We start from the raw sequence: 16,621 nt of genomic DNA on the forward strand, positions 1-16,621 counted from the left end.
GCAGAAAGCTAGTGTCATTCAGCAGCACTTTATCTCCAGTTTCGGAAGTCACCTCTCTGTGGCTGCCCCTCTCTGTACCTTCCTCCCCCAAAAACCAGCACACTGACCTTTGTGACAGTTCACCTTCCTTGACTGTTGAATTAAGCTGGTGTCAGTTGCTGTTTTTCTGCTATTTTTTATGAATCAGGAACTATACATATTTTTTCTTTCCTTCCCTCCCTCTTTTTCCTTTCTTCTTTTTTCCTTCTACACTTGTATTAAATTCTTTCATAAACCACAATAAAACTTGCACAATATGAAGGGCCGGCCCAGTGGTGCAGCAGTTAAGTTCACACCTTCTGCTTCCGTGGCCTGGGGTTCGCCAGTTCAGATCCTGGATTCGGACCTACGTACTGCTTGTCAAGCCATGCTGTGGCAGGCATCTCACATATAAAGTGGAGGAAGATGGGCACGGATGTTAGCTCTGGGCCAGTCTTCCTCAGCAAAAAAAAAAAAAAAGAGAGAAGGATTAGCAGCGGTTAGCTCAAGGCTAATCTTCTTCAAAAAACAAACAAAACAAAACTTGCACAGTATGAAATTCCTCCTTCCCTCCCCCACTACTTTGCTCTGCTCTCCTCCTTGGTGAGGGGTGGAGGGAGGGACTGATCACCTCTAATTGGTTGGCAGTAATCAGGTGGCTGGCTGGGCATTCCTGGCCCCTTGTCTGTGCTTTTCTGGAGAGTGTAGGGGAGGAAGACGTTTCCTCTACCCACTCTGGGTCCTTCTGGCCGGACAACGAATTAAATTCCATGGGACAGAATAACAGGAGAAAATTAAACAAAGCTTTATAACATGTATACATGGGAGAGGCTCAGGCAAACTGAGGAACTCAGCCAACTGGCCAAGGCTGCCTGTTTAAGTATCTCCAGCTACAGACAAGGAGGATGTGTCGGGTAGTGGTTTGGGGCTTCAAGGGCGGGGAAGGCAACACACATGGAAATGGAAAAGCAAATGTTTGGTAAATAGAACTCTGATAAGAGCACGCTAGGCAAGGATCCTCCCAGTCTACCGGAACCCAGAGTTATCTATGGCGATGGCCTGTCCTGGGGACGGGCCTTTATTTTAAATTTCTTTTAGGCGTTTAGGGGAGAAAGATAGAATGTTCTTGCTGAGTCTGAGCCTTCGTTGTCTTCAGCTGGAAATAGTCTGCATACCAGAGTGGCGCATCTTGGGGCGGCCTGCCCTGAACCCCATCGAGAGGCTGTGGTTCAGAGCACCTGGTGCGAATTCTAGTTCTGCCACTTGCCGGTGGTGAGAGCTTGAGCAAATCCCTCCATTTGTCCGTGCCTGTTTTCTCTTCTGCACGATGGGACAGTAACTGTGCGCACGTCAGAGAACTTTTGAGGAGTGGAAGGACTCGATGCACACGAAGCACTTAAGGCAGCACCTGCTCACAGGAATTACGATTTCTATACAACGACATGAGCATCTTTTAACTTTTTTTTTAGCACACACGGTCATCCTGCACACACCGTCTACACCTCCTCCGCCCTCCCCGTATCCCCACTGTATACGCATAGGGAGAACATTCCCCTTTAACCTCTGGAGGCATTTTTATTTAACCCACCCCCTATTGAGGGCCCTTTAAGTGGTTTCCTTTTTCTAATTTTAAAACAGTGTTCCAGTGAAAACCTATGGATGCACCACATTATTTTGAATCCTTAGGAAAATCCCCGCTGAAATCCGAGGCTTAGAGAGCTGAGTAACTTGCCCAGGGTCACACAGCCCTCTCAGGATCGTGGACTGGTCTGCCTGAATCCTCTGCATGAGTTCTCTCTGCTCTCCTGGCCCGGTTTCTCTTCCATCAAGTGACTAATTTCCCCGTTGTAGTTAACGAGCATTTTCGGAGCGACAGTGCTGAGGCTGTGGCGGTAGCCCGGCTCTCGTGCGATTTTCCTCTTTAGCTTCTGCATCCGCTGGTGACCCTCGCCTGCGTCAGTTATTCTGACAACGTTTGCTGGACGGTGATTCTTGGATTCCATCTTCGCTCCTTTGTTTACTACTTGGTGTTCTGGAGGAAGGACGAGCCGCCCCTTTCCCCTTCATTTAGTCATTTATTCATTTGTATATCGTCATGAACTCAGGAATTCCTATTTTATTAAGTGTGTTAAAACTCGTTAGCAGGGGGCCGGCCCCGTGGCCGAGTGGTTGAGTTTGCCTGCTCTGTCGATGGCCCAGGGTTTCGCCGGTTCAGATCCTGGGCGTGGACATGGCACCACTCATCAGGCCACGCTGAGGCGGTGTCCCACATAGCACAACCAGAAGGACCCACAACTAGAATATACAACTATGTAATGGGGGGCTTTGGGGAGGAGAAGAAAAAAGAGGAAGAAGATTGGCAACCGACGTTAGCTCAGGTGCCAGTCTTTAAAAAGAAAAAATGTTTGTTACCAGCATTTTTTCTTTTTTTATAGAACAGTTTTATCGAGATGTAATTAGTATATCATACGGTTTACCTATTTAAAGTGTAATTTTTAGTTTTGCAGTATATTCACAGAGCTGTGCAACCATCATCACAGTCAATTTTAGAGCATTTTCATGACCCCTAAGAGAAACCCTGTGCCCCTTAGTCCCCCCAACTTCCCCCAGTCCCCCAGCCCCCCAGCCCTAGCAGAAGGCTGGAGCAGTACCCCACGGGTCTGTTTTCTGTCTCTCTAGATTTGCCTGCTCTGGACACAGCATTTTTTATTTTGATGCTCAGATTGTCGCAGATTTGGCCCGTGGGAGCCCTGTCAGGTGACTTCTGTGTCCTCTGGGCATTTTTTCCATTATTCTTTGAGCACTTCCCTACTTTCTGGCATAATGAGGAATCCCAGGCTCGTCTGGTGCCTTCCCTGCCCCAGCCCTGGAATCAGCCATTTCTCCCGGGATTCTTGGTTCTTTCTGCTGGAAGAATGGTGCTTAGAAATCAAGATCTCAGGGGCCAGCCCGGTGTGGTTGTGCTGCGGGGTATTAGGGCTTCCGGGCCCTCTCAGGGGGCGGGCGGCGTATGGGGTTAGATCCGTATTTAGTTTTATATTTGGGTATATATATAAAAAACTATAGATTCCAGTTCTCTAACTACCAGAGGGTCGGGGCCAGCTCTTCCTGTGTCTGTAGCTCTGTTCACCAGCGCTGAGCGCGGCAGCCCCATCGTCCTCAGTGTATTTACTCACTGAGTAATCTCCCTGTGATAGCCACTCTCCTTACCTGCCAACCTCGGCCTCCATCACGCTGGCCACCACCTAACTCGGCCGTCTCCTCCCTTGGCCCCTGACTACACTGGTCACCCCCGAACAAGATAAGTACTCTGTGCATCTCATTTTGCCCTGTTGATCGTTCTTTGCTGTCTGGGGTCCCTCCACCACTACACACACACACTCACACACACACACACACAATCACAAACACTACCTAGATATGGTATCAGGAACTGGAAAACGTCTCTAATCTCATCTTGACCCGGGGCTGGAATTGGAGGACCCGTGTCTCAGCAGTCCTCGGTGTAGGATATCATTATTCCCATTTTACAGAGGAGAAAACTGAGACTCAGAGAAGTCAAGGGACTTGCTCAGGGTTGCACAGCTGGTAGCTGGGAACTAGAATTAGAGCCCAGATCAGGGAGTTGTGGGCCCGGGGATGCTCCCTCCACCCAGTTTGCTGCATGCAGGGTTTTCCCCCTAACGGCAAAGCACATTGGCAGGCTTCTTGAGTCCCTTTGCAGTGCTCTCGCCCAGGAGCTGAGCCTCCTGTTGCTCTGTGCTCCCTACCCCACCCCCACCCCAGCCTCCTCTCCGCTCCCTCTGCTCGCAGCCTTTGCCCACGCTGTGGCCCTGCCTGGGGGGCTCTTCCTCTCTCCCCCCTTCCCCAGTTAGCATCTGCATCCCTCTCACTAGGAAGCCCCCGCCCCCTGCCCCAACCCGGCACCAGCTCTGCCCCCAAGCTTGGTCAGGACTGGGTTTTCCCCCGTTGAATCAGCAATTCTTACTCATGGTTTAAGATTCAAGAAGGTACAAAAGGGTGTCTGGCAGGAGTCTCTCACGACCTCTGTCTTCCGGCCATCCAGTGCCCAGCCCCAGAGGCAGCCTCAGCCCCCAGTTTCTGTGGATTCTGCCAGAGATGTGCCTTGCATATACGGGCATATTCTTCTCCTTATTATACACAGGCTAACGGATTACTCACAATATTGTGCGCCTTTTTGTTTTTCCTTCTCCATCTATTGTTAACGGTCCCACCACTTGGGAAAACTGTCAGTGTCTGCTTCAACTAAAGGCATGTGCGCCCTCTGGCCCAGCAGTTCAGCCTCTGGGTGTGTACCCAGGAGACGTGACGGCTTAGATCTGCTGGAAGACCTGCGTGTCAGCGTGCATAGCAGTGTTATGGATTACAGGCCGAGCTGGACCCGACCTAAATGCCCAACCACATGCCGAGAGTTCAATGACTTCTGGCACATCCGTGCAATGGGGTGTTTGAAATACACACAGCAGCAAAATAGAATGACTTGGAGTTGTTAATCCATATTGTTCACAGAACAACCCAGATGAGTCTCGCTAAGATGACAATGAGTAAGAGAAGCCAGACGCAAGAGTACATGCGTATGATTTCCTTTATCTGGGGTTCCAAAACGGGGAGAAAAACTCCACGCTGATAGGAGTCCACATGCTGGTCGCCTTTCGAGGGCTATCAACTGGGAGGGGGTATGAGAGAGACTTCTAGAAGCTGGAGAGCTTCTACACGGCATTTGGGTGGGGTTACCCAGGCACACACACATGGAAAAATGCATCCAGGTACACGCTTATGATTTGTGTACACGACTGTCTGCAGGTTATACGTCAAGATATGTTTAATGTTTTCCATGCAGGTAGATTGAAAACTTTCACACTCTTATTTTAATGGCAGCATAGTGTTTCAGGTTATGGAGGTACCATAAGTGATGTAACTGGTCCTTTATTAGTGGATGTGTGGGCTGTTTCCAGCAGTCAGCTGTTACAAACAATATTGCAGTAGGGGACTTTGAACACATACCATTCTGCCGTAAGTAAATCTGAGAATAAATTACTGGAATTGGGATCTGTTTTAAACTTTGATGCTGCCAAATTGCCCTCCACGAGGGCTTGTCCAGTTCACTTCCTGCCAGCCATGGATGAGAGGCCCTCCCCACCCCCCGCCTGGCACCACCTGTCACTAACTTCTCGAACTTTACCTATCAGCCAGGTGAAGGATGGTACGCTGGAGTCTTTTGAATGTGCCCCTCTGATTTTAAATGAGTCTGACTATCTTTTTGTGTTTCAAAGTTATTTATCATTCCTTTTCTGTGAACTCGGTTTATATCCTTGGCCCATTTTTTTAAAAACACGAGCTGGTCATCTTTTCCCTTCCTCACAGGGGAGAGCTCTTCGTTTGGGAAGGTATTCTTCGTTACTGTTAGGAGCTGCAGATACACTCCCAGGGTGGTTTTATCTTTGCACTTGGTGTGCAATTCTCCTTGCAGAAAGCAATCCCATTTCTATGTCATGAAATCGTCAGTCTTCCTTCGTGGCACCTGGCTTTTCCTTACACTCAGAAAGTCCTTTCTCACTCTCAGATTTAAAAAAATGTAGTCCATGGTTTCTTCTATGCTTTCTTGTTTTCCTGTTAGTCCTAATTATTCTTTTAAATAAACTTGCTTGTGTGATTTCTCGATTTGGGGCAGGGACTGTGTCTGCTTTCCTGGGGCACCAGGCGTAGTTTCCTGCACACAGTAAGAAGGTGGGGAACGGATGAGGGCACCAGCAAAGGATGGTTTGCTGAGAAAAGATTGTGCAAGGACTCGGGCCAGCTGTGCTGGCCGACCCCCGGGGCATTTGCTCAGCCAGCATCAAGAGAGGCAGCGCAGGGGGAAGAAGCTCCATGCTCTGTGATTGTGCCTTCTAACTGCTACTCCCTTAGGCCGCCTGCGCCTGGCCATTGTCCTTGGCAACTGTACCTGCCACTCGTACCTCCCTCCAGTCCTGGCATGGCCCCCAGCACATGGGGACATCGAGGCCTTCCAGGCAGCTCAACACCGTGCCCCATCCTCCGTCTCTCCCTCTGTCCCTCTCACAAACATTTTTGAGCACCTTCTACTTGCCAAGCACTGCGCTGGGCACCAGGGTGTGAGTTGGATAAGACCAGCCAGTGCCCAGGAGGCTCACAGTCCAGTGTTGGACATGAACACGCGGGTCAGCGGTGTGCCGGGCAGAGGGAGGCCCGGGAGTCTGGGAGCTCAGAGACGGGGTTCCTTCCCGGGGCCGATGGGGGACGGTGTGTCAGTTTCTGACCTATGGCAGCTGAGCAAATGACTGCAGACTCAGCGGCTTAAAACGACACAGTTTTATTCTCTTACAATTCTGGAGTCAGGGTCTGACGCAGATCTCACTGGGCTAAAATCAAGGTGTTGCAGGGCTGGTTCCTACTGGAGGGAGACTCTGTCTCCTTGCCTTTTCCAGCTTCTGGAAGTCACCATATTCCTCGGCTTGTGGCTCTTTCCTCCCTCTCAACGCCAGGAATCGCATCACTCCCGCCTCTGCTTCTGTCCTCATGTCTCCTTCTCTCGCCCTCCTGTCTCCCTCTCATAAGGACCCTGTGATGACATGGGGCTCACCCAGGTCACCCAGGATCACCTCCCCATCTCAAGATCCTGATGTAATCACATCTGCAAAGTCCCTTTTGCCACGTGAGGTCCCATTTTCACAGACTCCAGGAAATAGGACACGGACGTCTTTTGGGTCCGTTACCGAGGCTTCTCTTTTCTTCTGCTGCCACCATCCTCTCCCTCTGCTCTGCTCAGAAGATCCAGAAAGTCACCTTTCTCTATCTGCGCTACACAAAACCCACAAAGAAGTTTGCTCATGTTTTCATAGAGTGGGAACGAAAAGTGCTGGCTCAGAGTCGGCCCGTTCAGCCACGTCTTCATCTGCAAGATGGGAGAAAAACTGCATCCACCTCAAAGGGCTGGCTGGTTCAATGGGATTGTGTATGTCGGATGCTGGGCAAGATGCGTGATATCAGAATGTTAGCTGTCACATCTGCTGAATCAGTAGTATTGATTGTTGTAGCTGGGCGTCTCCTTCCCTTGTTCTAGAAGGACTTGGGGGTACTTGCTGCCTTAGGCCCTCACCCCAACCCTACCTCCAGGAAGCAGAAGGAACCCTCCCTGCTTGGACTCCCCAAGCTCTCGCGGGGCCCCAGGCACGTCCCCCCTGGTGCTTGGCGCGTTGATCACCATCTTTTCTCTCCTCCAATATGGCAGCCCCTTAAAAACAAGACCCACGGGGTCGCTCTTGGAGTGCCTCTCCCAGCCGGGCGTCCTCAGCTCAGCTCTGGCTGTGTATTAGAATCACCTGGGGCTTTTAGGAATCTGATGGCTGAGCTCCGCTGCTCAGCTGGTCTGGAGATGGGCCACAGCAGGTAGCGTTTTACAAGAGGCCAGTGATTCTCCAGCTTTGGAGTGTGTGAGGATCCCCTGGAGAGCTTGCTAAGATATAGACTACAGGGCCCACCCCCGGAGCTTCTCATCCATTAATTCCAGGATGGGGCCTGAGAATCTGCATTTCTAGCAAATTCCAGATGATGCTGTGCTGAGGACCACACGTTGAGAACCATCAGACTCAGGTTTAAGTAGGTAATTCAGACACGTGGCTTGAGAAACATGGCGACCGAAGTCTTGGAAAGAAGGAAGTATTGGCATTGAGTGGGGATCCTTTGCCCCTTGTCTCACACGTCACCTCCTTAATGATGCCCACCTGATTGTTCTTCAGATCCCGTGACCCTTACTTTGTTCTTCCCCAACTGCATTGATCCCAGTAACGGGATCCACCCATATTATGAAATTCTCAAAGGGTCAGGGCAGGGCTGTGTGGTTCACTGGCCCCTGGCTTTCTCTCTGGCCCCATCCCTCCCTCTGAGACCCTCCAGGGCTGCGTGCTCTCCCACCAACTCAGGACACTTGGAGTCCCCAGACGGGCCCCCTGCCTGCTCTTCTTGGCACCTTCCAACCGTTCTTCCCGAGACCCGGAAGGGCTCTCCATCCCTGGGACCCACTCCTGTTCCTTCTTCAGGGCTGTCTTCCCATGATTCCTGAATGCAGCACTCTGAATCACGGCCCCCACCTGTCCCCGTTACAGAGTGAGGTCTGTCACGGCATGGCACACGGGTCATGGGCATCTCTCGGCTTGGTCCTACCTAGTGTTGCCAGATTTGCACAGGATGCCCAGCTGCATTTGAGTTTCAGATAAACAGTGAATCATTTTTTAGAATATATGTGTCCCACGCCGCATTTGGCAAGCACACATACTGAAAAAGGATTTGTTGTTTATCTGGAGTTCAGAGGTGACTGGACATCCTGTTTTTTGTGGGGGTTTTTTTGCTGAGGAAGATTCATCCTGAGCTAACATCCGTTGCCAATCTTCCTCTTTTTGTCCTTTTTTATGTGGGCCACCGCCACATCGTGGCCACTAACAGACAAGTGGTATAGGTCCACGCCCTAGAACCTGACCTAGGCCACAAAGTGGAATGCACCGAGCTTAACCACTAGGCCCCTGGAGCTGGCCCGGACATCCTGTATTTTCATTTGCTCAACTTGGCAGCTCTATTCAGAGCTCTCCTCCCACTATTGTGTTCTCGGAGCTGCTGGGCACGAGGAATCCTGGGGTTCCCATCAGCTGTCACGTTTCATCACCCCGGGTGCTCACATTCCATTTGTACTTCCTGGGGGCTGGGCTCCAGGTCGGTGGTTTCCTGTTGTCCCAGGGCAGCCTTAGGGCGTCCCGGCTATTATCCCCTCCCCTTTCCAGAGCGGGAAACCAAGGCATGGGATAAATTTTGGACAAATATCTTGAAGAAATCAATGTCTGTGTAAGTCCTTTAAACAGGGAAGCGATCATTGGGGTCTAACGCAATAACTGTTTGAAATGAGCTGAATCCCCCCACTGGATGGGAAGGCTGGGAAGGCAGAGAAAGTGGGGTTCCGGCTCAGGGGAGGCCAGTTCACCCCCAGGTGCCACACACCGCTTGCTCTGCCGTGAGCTCTCAGCTCATCTTTCAGCAAAGGCCGTATTTACCCTTCGTGGTTCCCTCGGAAGCCTCCGCGAGGTTAGACGTCGGCACCCAGATGTCTGCACTTGGTGAAAATACCCGAGGGGCTCCCTACATTCCAGACTGCTTCCTTGGGGCTTGGGAAGGCCCCACTCACCATGGCCAGCCCTGGCACGCCAGCGCGGGTCTGTTTGCCGTGGGCAAACAATACTTTGGGGGGCACAAAAGGGCACATACTGTGTGATTCTATTTATGTGAAATATGCAGAATAGGTAAATCCACAGACAGACAGCAGATTGCTGGTCACCAGGGGCTGGGGAAGGGGGGATGGGGGTGACAGTTGATGGGTATGGGGTTTCCCTTTGGGTGATGGGAGTGTCTAAGAACTAGACAGAGGCGCTGGTTGCACAACGTGGGGAAGGTACTAAATGTCACCGAACTGTGCACTTTAAAATGGCGAATTTTGTGTTACGTGAATTTCACCTTAATAAAAAAGAACTTAAAAAAAAAAGAGAGAGACACGCACAAAGGAGAAGGGAGGGCAGCTCCCCCCAAATCAGGTTTGACAGGAAGCGAGAATTGGGGCGCCCCAGAAGGCGCCTAACCTCAATCAGGATGCACCACTCTCGTTCCAAAGGGAGCACACTGTGATTTGAACCGGACAGACGTCTACAAAGTGTGTGTTCGTAAGGGATTGAGGGGGCCGCGTGTGAGGATCATGGGGGCCAGGGGCCACGTGCTCAGTCCCCGAGCCACGGCCTCTGCTTTCTGAGAGTGACAGCCTTACAGTGAGATGCACTGAGCCCTCGCCGGTGACGTTTCGGCTCCCGGGCCACTCCCAGCAGCCTTGGAACACAGCAGGGACCTGGGGGACCCAGCCCAAGTAGGTTGACAATGAAAAAGTGGAGCTGGCGAGTGTAGACGACTTTCCTGAGCTCGATTTTGGTGAATGAGGGGAAAGAGCGACATCTCCAGCGTGAAGCCCAGAAAGAAGGTTGTGTTTAAGCTGGAAAACCATATTGAGATGCTCATGGGGAGACAGAGTGAAGAGCCAGATGGAAAGTCGCCTGGGGCGGGCGCGGGGCGGAGGTCTGAGACCTGAAACAAGTGGGACCCAGGAGCGAGTCAGGGGTGCCCGTTAGTTCAAGGTCACGGAGGGGGTTCCCGTCTGCGGCTTGTAAATGGCTTTTGAAAGATGCTTTTTTAAAAGAATTTTATTGTGGTGAAATTCACATAACATAAAACTAACCATTTTAAAGGGAACAACTCAATGGCATCTAGTACGTTCACACTGTTGCGTGACCAGTGTTTCTAGTGGAACCCCCAGTGGAGGGTTCCAAAACACTTTGTCACCCCTCCAGGAAGCCTCGCACCCGTTGGCAGTCACTCCCCCTGCCTCCCCCAGCCCCTGGCAACCCCAATCTACTTCCTGTCTCTACGGATTTGCCTCTTCTGGATATTTCATAAAAGTGGGATCAGCTGATATGTGATCTCTTGTGACTGGCTTCTTTCACGCAGCATCATGTTTTCGAGGTTCATCCGTATTGTAGAAGGTGTTCATTTTCTTAGGGCTGCTGTCCCCAAATACCAAAAATATGTGGCTGAAATCAACAGAAATTTATTCCACAGCTCTGGAGGCCACAAGTCCAGAATCGAGCAGCTGGCAGGGCTGTGCTCTCTCTGAGCCTCTGGAGGAGAGTCTGGTCCAGTTCTTTCTCTTAGCTCTGGGGTTGCCGCCGTCCTCGGTGCCCGTGGCCGGTGGAGGCCCTGCTGTTCACGTGGCTGTCGTCTCCCTGTGTCTTCACGTCATCCTTCCTCTGTGCGTCTCCATCAGTGTCTGAATTTCTCCTTCTTATAAGGACACCAGTCCCATTCGATTGGGGCCCATCCTCATGACCTCATTGTAACCTGGTTCCCTCTGTAAAGATCCTGTTTCTAAATGAGGTCACATGCTGAGGTACTGGGGTTAGGACTTCAAGATATCTTTTCTGAGGGGACACCGTTCAACCCACAACACAGCCTGTGTCAGCACTTCATTGCTCTTTAAGGCGGAACACTATTCCGTCGTGTGGCTGTTCCGCATGTTGTGTATCCATTGTCATGGACGCTTGAGCCGCGGTGACTCGGGCTGCTCTGCACGTCCATGCACGGGTCCTTATTGGAGTCCCTGTTTTTGGTTCTGTGGTCACATAGCTGGGAGTGTGGAAATGGCGTTTGCTCACAGAGCACAGTTGGAAGCCAAGCGTCGGCCCTCTTTAGGCTCAGACTCCGCCCTGCAGTCACAGGACGCAGCGGGTGGGCAGGAGTCTCCTGGAGGCCTGTCCGGCCCCTCCCCTTAACCACACAAGCCTCTTTCCACCACTTGGCTGGCTCCCAGGGTCGTGCACTTGGACAGCCTCGGACACCGAGAGTCCCGGAGGAGGGTGGGAACACCTGCTGGCCTCAGCCCACAAAGCCAGGGGGAGTGGGTTCCTTTGATCCTTTTTGTTGTTGTTCTGGGTTTTTTGTCTGCTTGGTAAAATATACATAACATGACATTTACCGTCTTAGCCATTTTCAAGCATATAGTTCAGTGGCATTAAGCACATTCACGTTGCTGTGCAGCCATCCCCACCATCCGTCTCCAGAACTTTTCCATCTTCCCAAACTGATACTCTGTCCCCGTTAACACTCGCTCCCCATCTCCCTGCCTCAGCCCTGGTAACCGCTACTCTGCGTTCTGTCTCCGTGAATTTGTCTACCTAAGTGCTGCATATAAGTGGAATCCTACAGCATTTGTCCTTTTGTGACTGGCTTATTTCACTCAGCATAGTGTCCTCAAGGTCCATCAATGTTGTAGCATATGTCAAGATGTCCTTCCTTTTTAAGGCTGAATAATATTATTCCATTGTTGTGGACAGACCATGTTTTGTTTATCCATCATCTGCCGATGGACCTTTTTTTAAAACTGAAATATAAAGAAATTATTTGAGACTAGTGTCAAATGCAAATCAAGGGGGACTTTTAAGAACAGAATTCACAGTTTTCCCACCTGAAGTTTCAGTGTTTACTAAAAACACAGATTCAAGCATTTGTGCATCTTCTAGACTGACTTGTAGAAACCTCAACCTCTCAGAGAAACAGAAGATCAGTCCCCAGGAAGACAAAGTCACAGAGAGAAGCCACCTGCTCCAGGGTTGCCCCCCACCCCCACCCCACACCCCGACCCCTCTGATTCTTTAGGTTGCTGGTCGTTTGTGGAATATTTGCTGAACGCACCTGCCACGTGCAAGGTGCATTTACGGAGTTGGTTTTTTAATCTTCAGAACTACCTGAGACCCACAGATCATCGTCCCTGGTGACAGGGCTGGTCAGTGACAGAGCCTCAACCCAGGTCTGTGCGGTTCCTACCTCTGGGCTCCTTTGCTTGCCCTGTGCTGCTTCCTGCTCTCGAGTTTCCTAAACACAGCTGAGCCATCCAAGTGAAGTCACCATCACTGTGATTCTTAACAAGCACTGGACGTCTGGTCCCCACCACATGTTCTGAGCCAGCATTCGCTGGGAGCTCATGGCGGGTCTGGCTGCGTCGAGCCCTCGGCATGCGTGCACTCGCTTGATTCTTCAAAAGCATCACAAGGTGGACATCATCATCCCCATTTCGCAGATGAAGAAATTGTGATCCCCCTAGGTGACCAGCTAGCAAGCGGAGCAGGAGTGTCTCCGGGGCAGCCCTGACCGTGAGGGTTGCCCTTGTGGCTGAGAGCGTGTACGCAGTCATCCATATAGTGCAGCTGAGCACACGGACATTTCAATGGCTGTCCTGAGCTCTGACTGACAGATTCTTGTGCTGCAGCCCGCGTGGCCCAGGCACTGGTCCCCACCTTGCAGAGTGGCTGCGTTCTGAGTGGATAAGGGCACTTAAGTGATGACCACTTGCTGCCAGTTGTGCAGGTGCCATCAAGGAGCAGTCCAGGATGCTGAGAGGGGACAGCAGGTGGACTAACCTGGTCTGGGAGGACATCAGGACAGACTAACCCATCTGTCTCTAGAGCAGGTTCCTCGCCCTCAGCATTGCAGACACTTTGTGCCGGATCATGCCTTGCTATGGGGGCGTCCTATGCATTGTGGGACGCTTGGCAGCGTGTCTGGGCTCTGCCCACTGGATGCCAGTAGCATCCCTGCCCCCCCCAGTCATGACAACTAAACAAGTCTCCAGGCATTGCCAGTGTCTCCTGGGGACAAAACTGGCCCTGGTGGGGACCCCTGATTTAAAGTGTGGTGCGGCAGCCACGAAAATGTGCCATTGAGGCCCCTGCAGGGACACTAGAATGGGCCCTTCCTGGGGGACACGGGACTCCAGTGGGCAGCCTTGTGTCTCATGGGCCTACGAAGTAGGTTTTTAGTTAGGTGTACTGCTGCCCTGACCACGACCAGGAGGACATGGAGGGTGGACATGAGGCGGGTCTGCGGTAGCCATGTTAAAGATAGTTGGGTTTTTATCCTGAGAACACCTGGAATCTATCCAAATGTTTCAAGCATGGGGGAGGGGCAGGGGTGAGGACTGGATTGACATTTTTCAGGGTCACTTGAGATGCTGTATAAAAAAAGTGAATTGGGTGTGGTCGTGGTCAGGAAGAAATGGCAAGATGGAGAACAGCCAAGGCAGCAGGTCCTGAAACCCCAGGGCAGCCTCCGTCTGTGGCGTGAGCAAGAACCGAGCGCTTTACTGAACCAGATCTTGAGATGGTTCTGTCTCATTTTATGACGCACATTGCTCTTAAAAGTGAAACTTGACAACAAAGAACGTAGCATTGACTTAAGGAGAGCTCGCGACAAAGGGCAGAGCCTGTCGAGTGATCTGTGTGATGGCTGCTTGCTTCCTGGTCACTGGCCCAGTGAGAAGCAGCCCCGGGAAGTGATGCGGTGAGCAGAGCTTCCTAAGCACGTGAGGCATTGGGACATCATTCGAGTGGGGTAGGAGGGCCCAGCAAGAAGGAAAAGAGGAATTTGCCATCTCTCTTCCAGCTAAAGGAAGAGGCGAGCCACCGCCTCTTTGCCCTTCCTCCTTCCCAGTGCCCAAAAACCTGGGGGAAAAGGAAAAGATGATTATCGTGTCCTGAGTAGCTAAATACCAGGAATGATTTTGTAAAAATACCTAGCAGTTTCCCGATTCTGAAGTCTGCTCTTTGTCGTCATGTCGTCAGCCTCCAGGTGTTCCGTACGGCGTCCTCCCAGGGCCTTCAGACGCCCAGACACATTTTCTCGGGTTATTTCCAACATCCCACAGAACAGTCTGTGATACCACCTGTCATCATTGGGCACATTCATTACAAAATGGTGCATATTTGACTGAGAATCCCAAAAGTTCAAGTTTGACCATTCTAAATACGTAAACTCTTACCTCACTCTGTCAGCTTTGCGACTTCCAATTCTGTTCAGTAAGTTTGCTTAAGAACAGATGCGTCAGTAATAGCCAACAACTGGAAACAACCCAAATTGTCCATCAGTGGTAGAAGGGATAAATAAATTGAGATACACTCATTTAGTGGAGTACTATGCAGCCATGAAAATGAGCAAGCCATCGCTCCATGCAGCATCATGCGTGGATCTCACAACATCGAGTGAAAGAAGCCAGACATGAAAGAGGATTGCATGTTAGCGTTTCTATAAAGTTCAAACCCTGGCAAAACTCATCTGTGGTGACAGAGATCACGACAGAAGCTACCCTTCAGGCGGGTGCATGAGGGAGCTTATGGGGGCTGGTAATGTGTTTTTCTTGATTTGGAGCCTGGTTATATGGGTCAGTTTCTGAGGATTTGAGCTGTATACTTACGACACGCGCACTTTCTAAAGGTATGTTATGCTTTAAAGAGGTGCATCAGTACACAAGTTCAATTTCCTTAACGGCCATCCTGCTTTCTCCGCAGATTGGTGAACCATGTGAGTCAAAAGCCATTGAAAAAGAGAAGACGGTGGTAGCTTTGCCACCCAAGGAGGCGAGCAAATGCCACAGAGAGGATTTGGCCAAAGCATTTTACGTAAGAACTGAATTTGCCTTTGATGCCATTTATGGTAAGGTTTGAGATGAAGAGGAAAGCCTCACAGAGTCCTGAAGGCTGCTTTAGAATTCTGTGTTATATTACATTTTTATTATCATTGTTAGAAAATACTGTTGACGCTGAACCTTTCCGATTTCCCACGCAGAACACCATCAGCATTGTTGTCCACAGAGCTAACCCCCTCCCAACACTCCAGAGAGATGCTTCTCTTGGTGGGAGACACAGAGAAGGCAGTGACTCACGTGGTCCCACGGCAGCACAGCCAGAGTTGAATCCAGGTGCTTTGACATCAAAGCTCAAACTCTTAACCATCCGCTAGCCACACCCTTCATCGTTTATAATCCTCGGGGTTGCCAATTACTGAAACCAAATTCCCACAAGTTCCACAAGTGAATTTGAACTCCTGGCCAGTGCAAGACAGAAAAACAAAAGCAAAAAACACCCACCCGCGCTCCGTGAAGCTGCCCTCTGAGGCTGCAGGACTTCATGCTTATGTTTGAAATTTGCTTTACTGCAAAGACTGAGCGAATGTGGTGATGTGTGTGTGTTTACTCAGACCCCAGCACGCTTTAGGAAAGCAAATTAGAAGCCACTGAGAAAAGGGCACAAGCCGCAGCTTCTAGGAAGCTGGAAGTCAGTGTTTCATGCCAGTCTTAAGAATAATGCAAGTCTGTTTAAATGCCAGCCCTGCTTGTTAGTCTTTGCAGAGGGGAAGGAAGTATTTTTTCCTTGCCGAGATATTTTTCCTTACTGGGAAAATGAGCTTGGTTTTTCGTCTCTCTTCAAAAGAATCAAGAAATCAACTCGGCTTTCCCTGCCTCCTCTCCTACCGGGTGGAGCTTTCTTGTGGCCGACTTTGTCAAGCCAAGGATACCTTTGCTGCAACCAGAACAACAAAGTTTCCTTACATTGTTATTGACTCCAATCAGCTATATTTAACCTTAGTTTATGTCAAGAGCTTGACGTTGTATCTGGCACCGGGTATGCACAATATAACAGTTCTTCCTATTATTGTTGCCTTTTTTATGTTTTTTAAAAAATTGTGGTAAAATACACAACATAAAATTTACCATCTTACCCATTTTTAAGTGCACAGTTCAATCGTGTTGTGTTCGTTCACACTGTTGTGCAACCAGTCTCCGGAACTCTTTTCCTCTTGCACAACTGAGACTCTGTCCCCCTTAAACGCGAGCTCCTCATCTTCCCTTCCTCCAGCCCCTGGCGCCCGCCCTTCTGTTCTCCGCCTCTGAAAATCTGGCTACTCTGAGTACCTCAAATCAGCGGAATCATAGAGTACTTGTCTTTTTGTGACTGGCTCATTCATCCATTGACGGACACTTGGGCTGCTTCCACCTTCTGACTATTGAGAATAATGCTGCTGTGAACCCTTGTGTGCAAATCTCTCTCTGAGATCCACTCCTAATTCTTTCGGTAGATAGACACCCAGAAGTGGAATTGCTGGATCCTGTGGTAATTCTTTCATTTTTTGAGGAATTTACACACTGTTTTCT

The 16,621-nt window shown here is 50.4% G+C and overlaps 1 protein-coding gene and 1 long non-coding RNA gene across 6 annotated transcripts in view; one reads left to right on the forward strand and one right to left on the reverse strand.

Moving 5' to 3' along the window:
* Nucleotides 1-16,621, forward strand: part of ATP2C2 (ATPase secretory pathway Ca2+ transporting 2) — a 77,331-nt gene that overhangs the window by 7,262 nt on the left and 53,448 nt on the right. For 3 of the 5 annotated variants that reach the window (XM_001499832.7, XM_023637416.2, XM_023637415.2), the window contains exon 2: nt 14,979-15,089. In XM_001499832.7, coding sequence (XP_001499882.3) covers nt 14,979-15,089 — 111 coding nt within the window. Of the gene's footprint in view, nt 1-14,978; nt 15,090-15,255; nt 15,389-16,335; nt 16,581-16,621 lie in introns of those variants that run through there. The other 2 variants (XM_023637418.2, XM_070262110.1) reach the window with 2 other exon arrangements.
* Nucleotides 243-16,382, reverse strand: LOC138923389 (uncharacterized). Its single transcript, XR_011436935.1, has 5 exons — nt 16,189-16,382; nt 15,353-15,470; nt 14,453-14,531; nt 14,207-14,356; nt 243-473 (listed from the first exon to the last, which is right to left on the reverse strand). It is a non-coding gene; the product is annotated as an uncharacterized lncRNA (long non-coding RNA).

This window comes from Equus caballus, chromosome 3 (assembly GCF_041296265.1).
Source record: "Equus caballus isolate H_3958 breed thoroughbred chromosome 3, TB-T2T, whole genome shotgun sequence".
NCBI classification, from domain to species: Eukaryota; Metazoa; Chordata; class Mammalia; order Perissodactyla; family Equidae; genus Equus; species Equus caballus.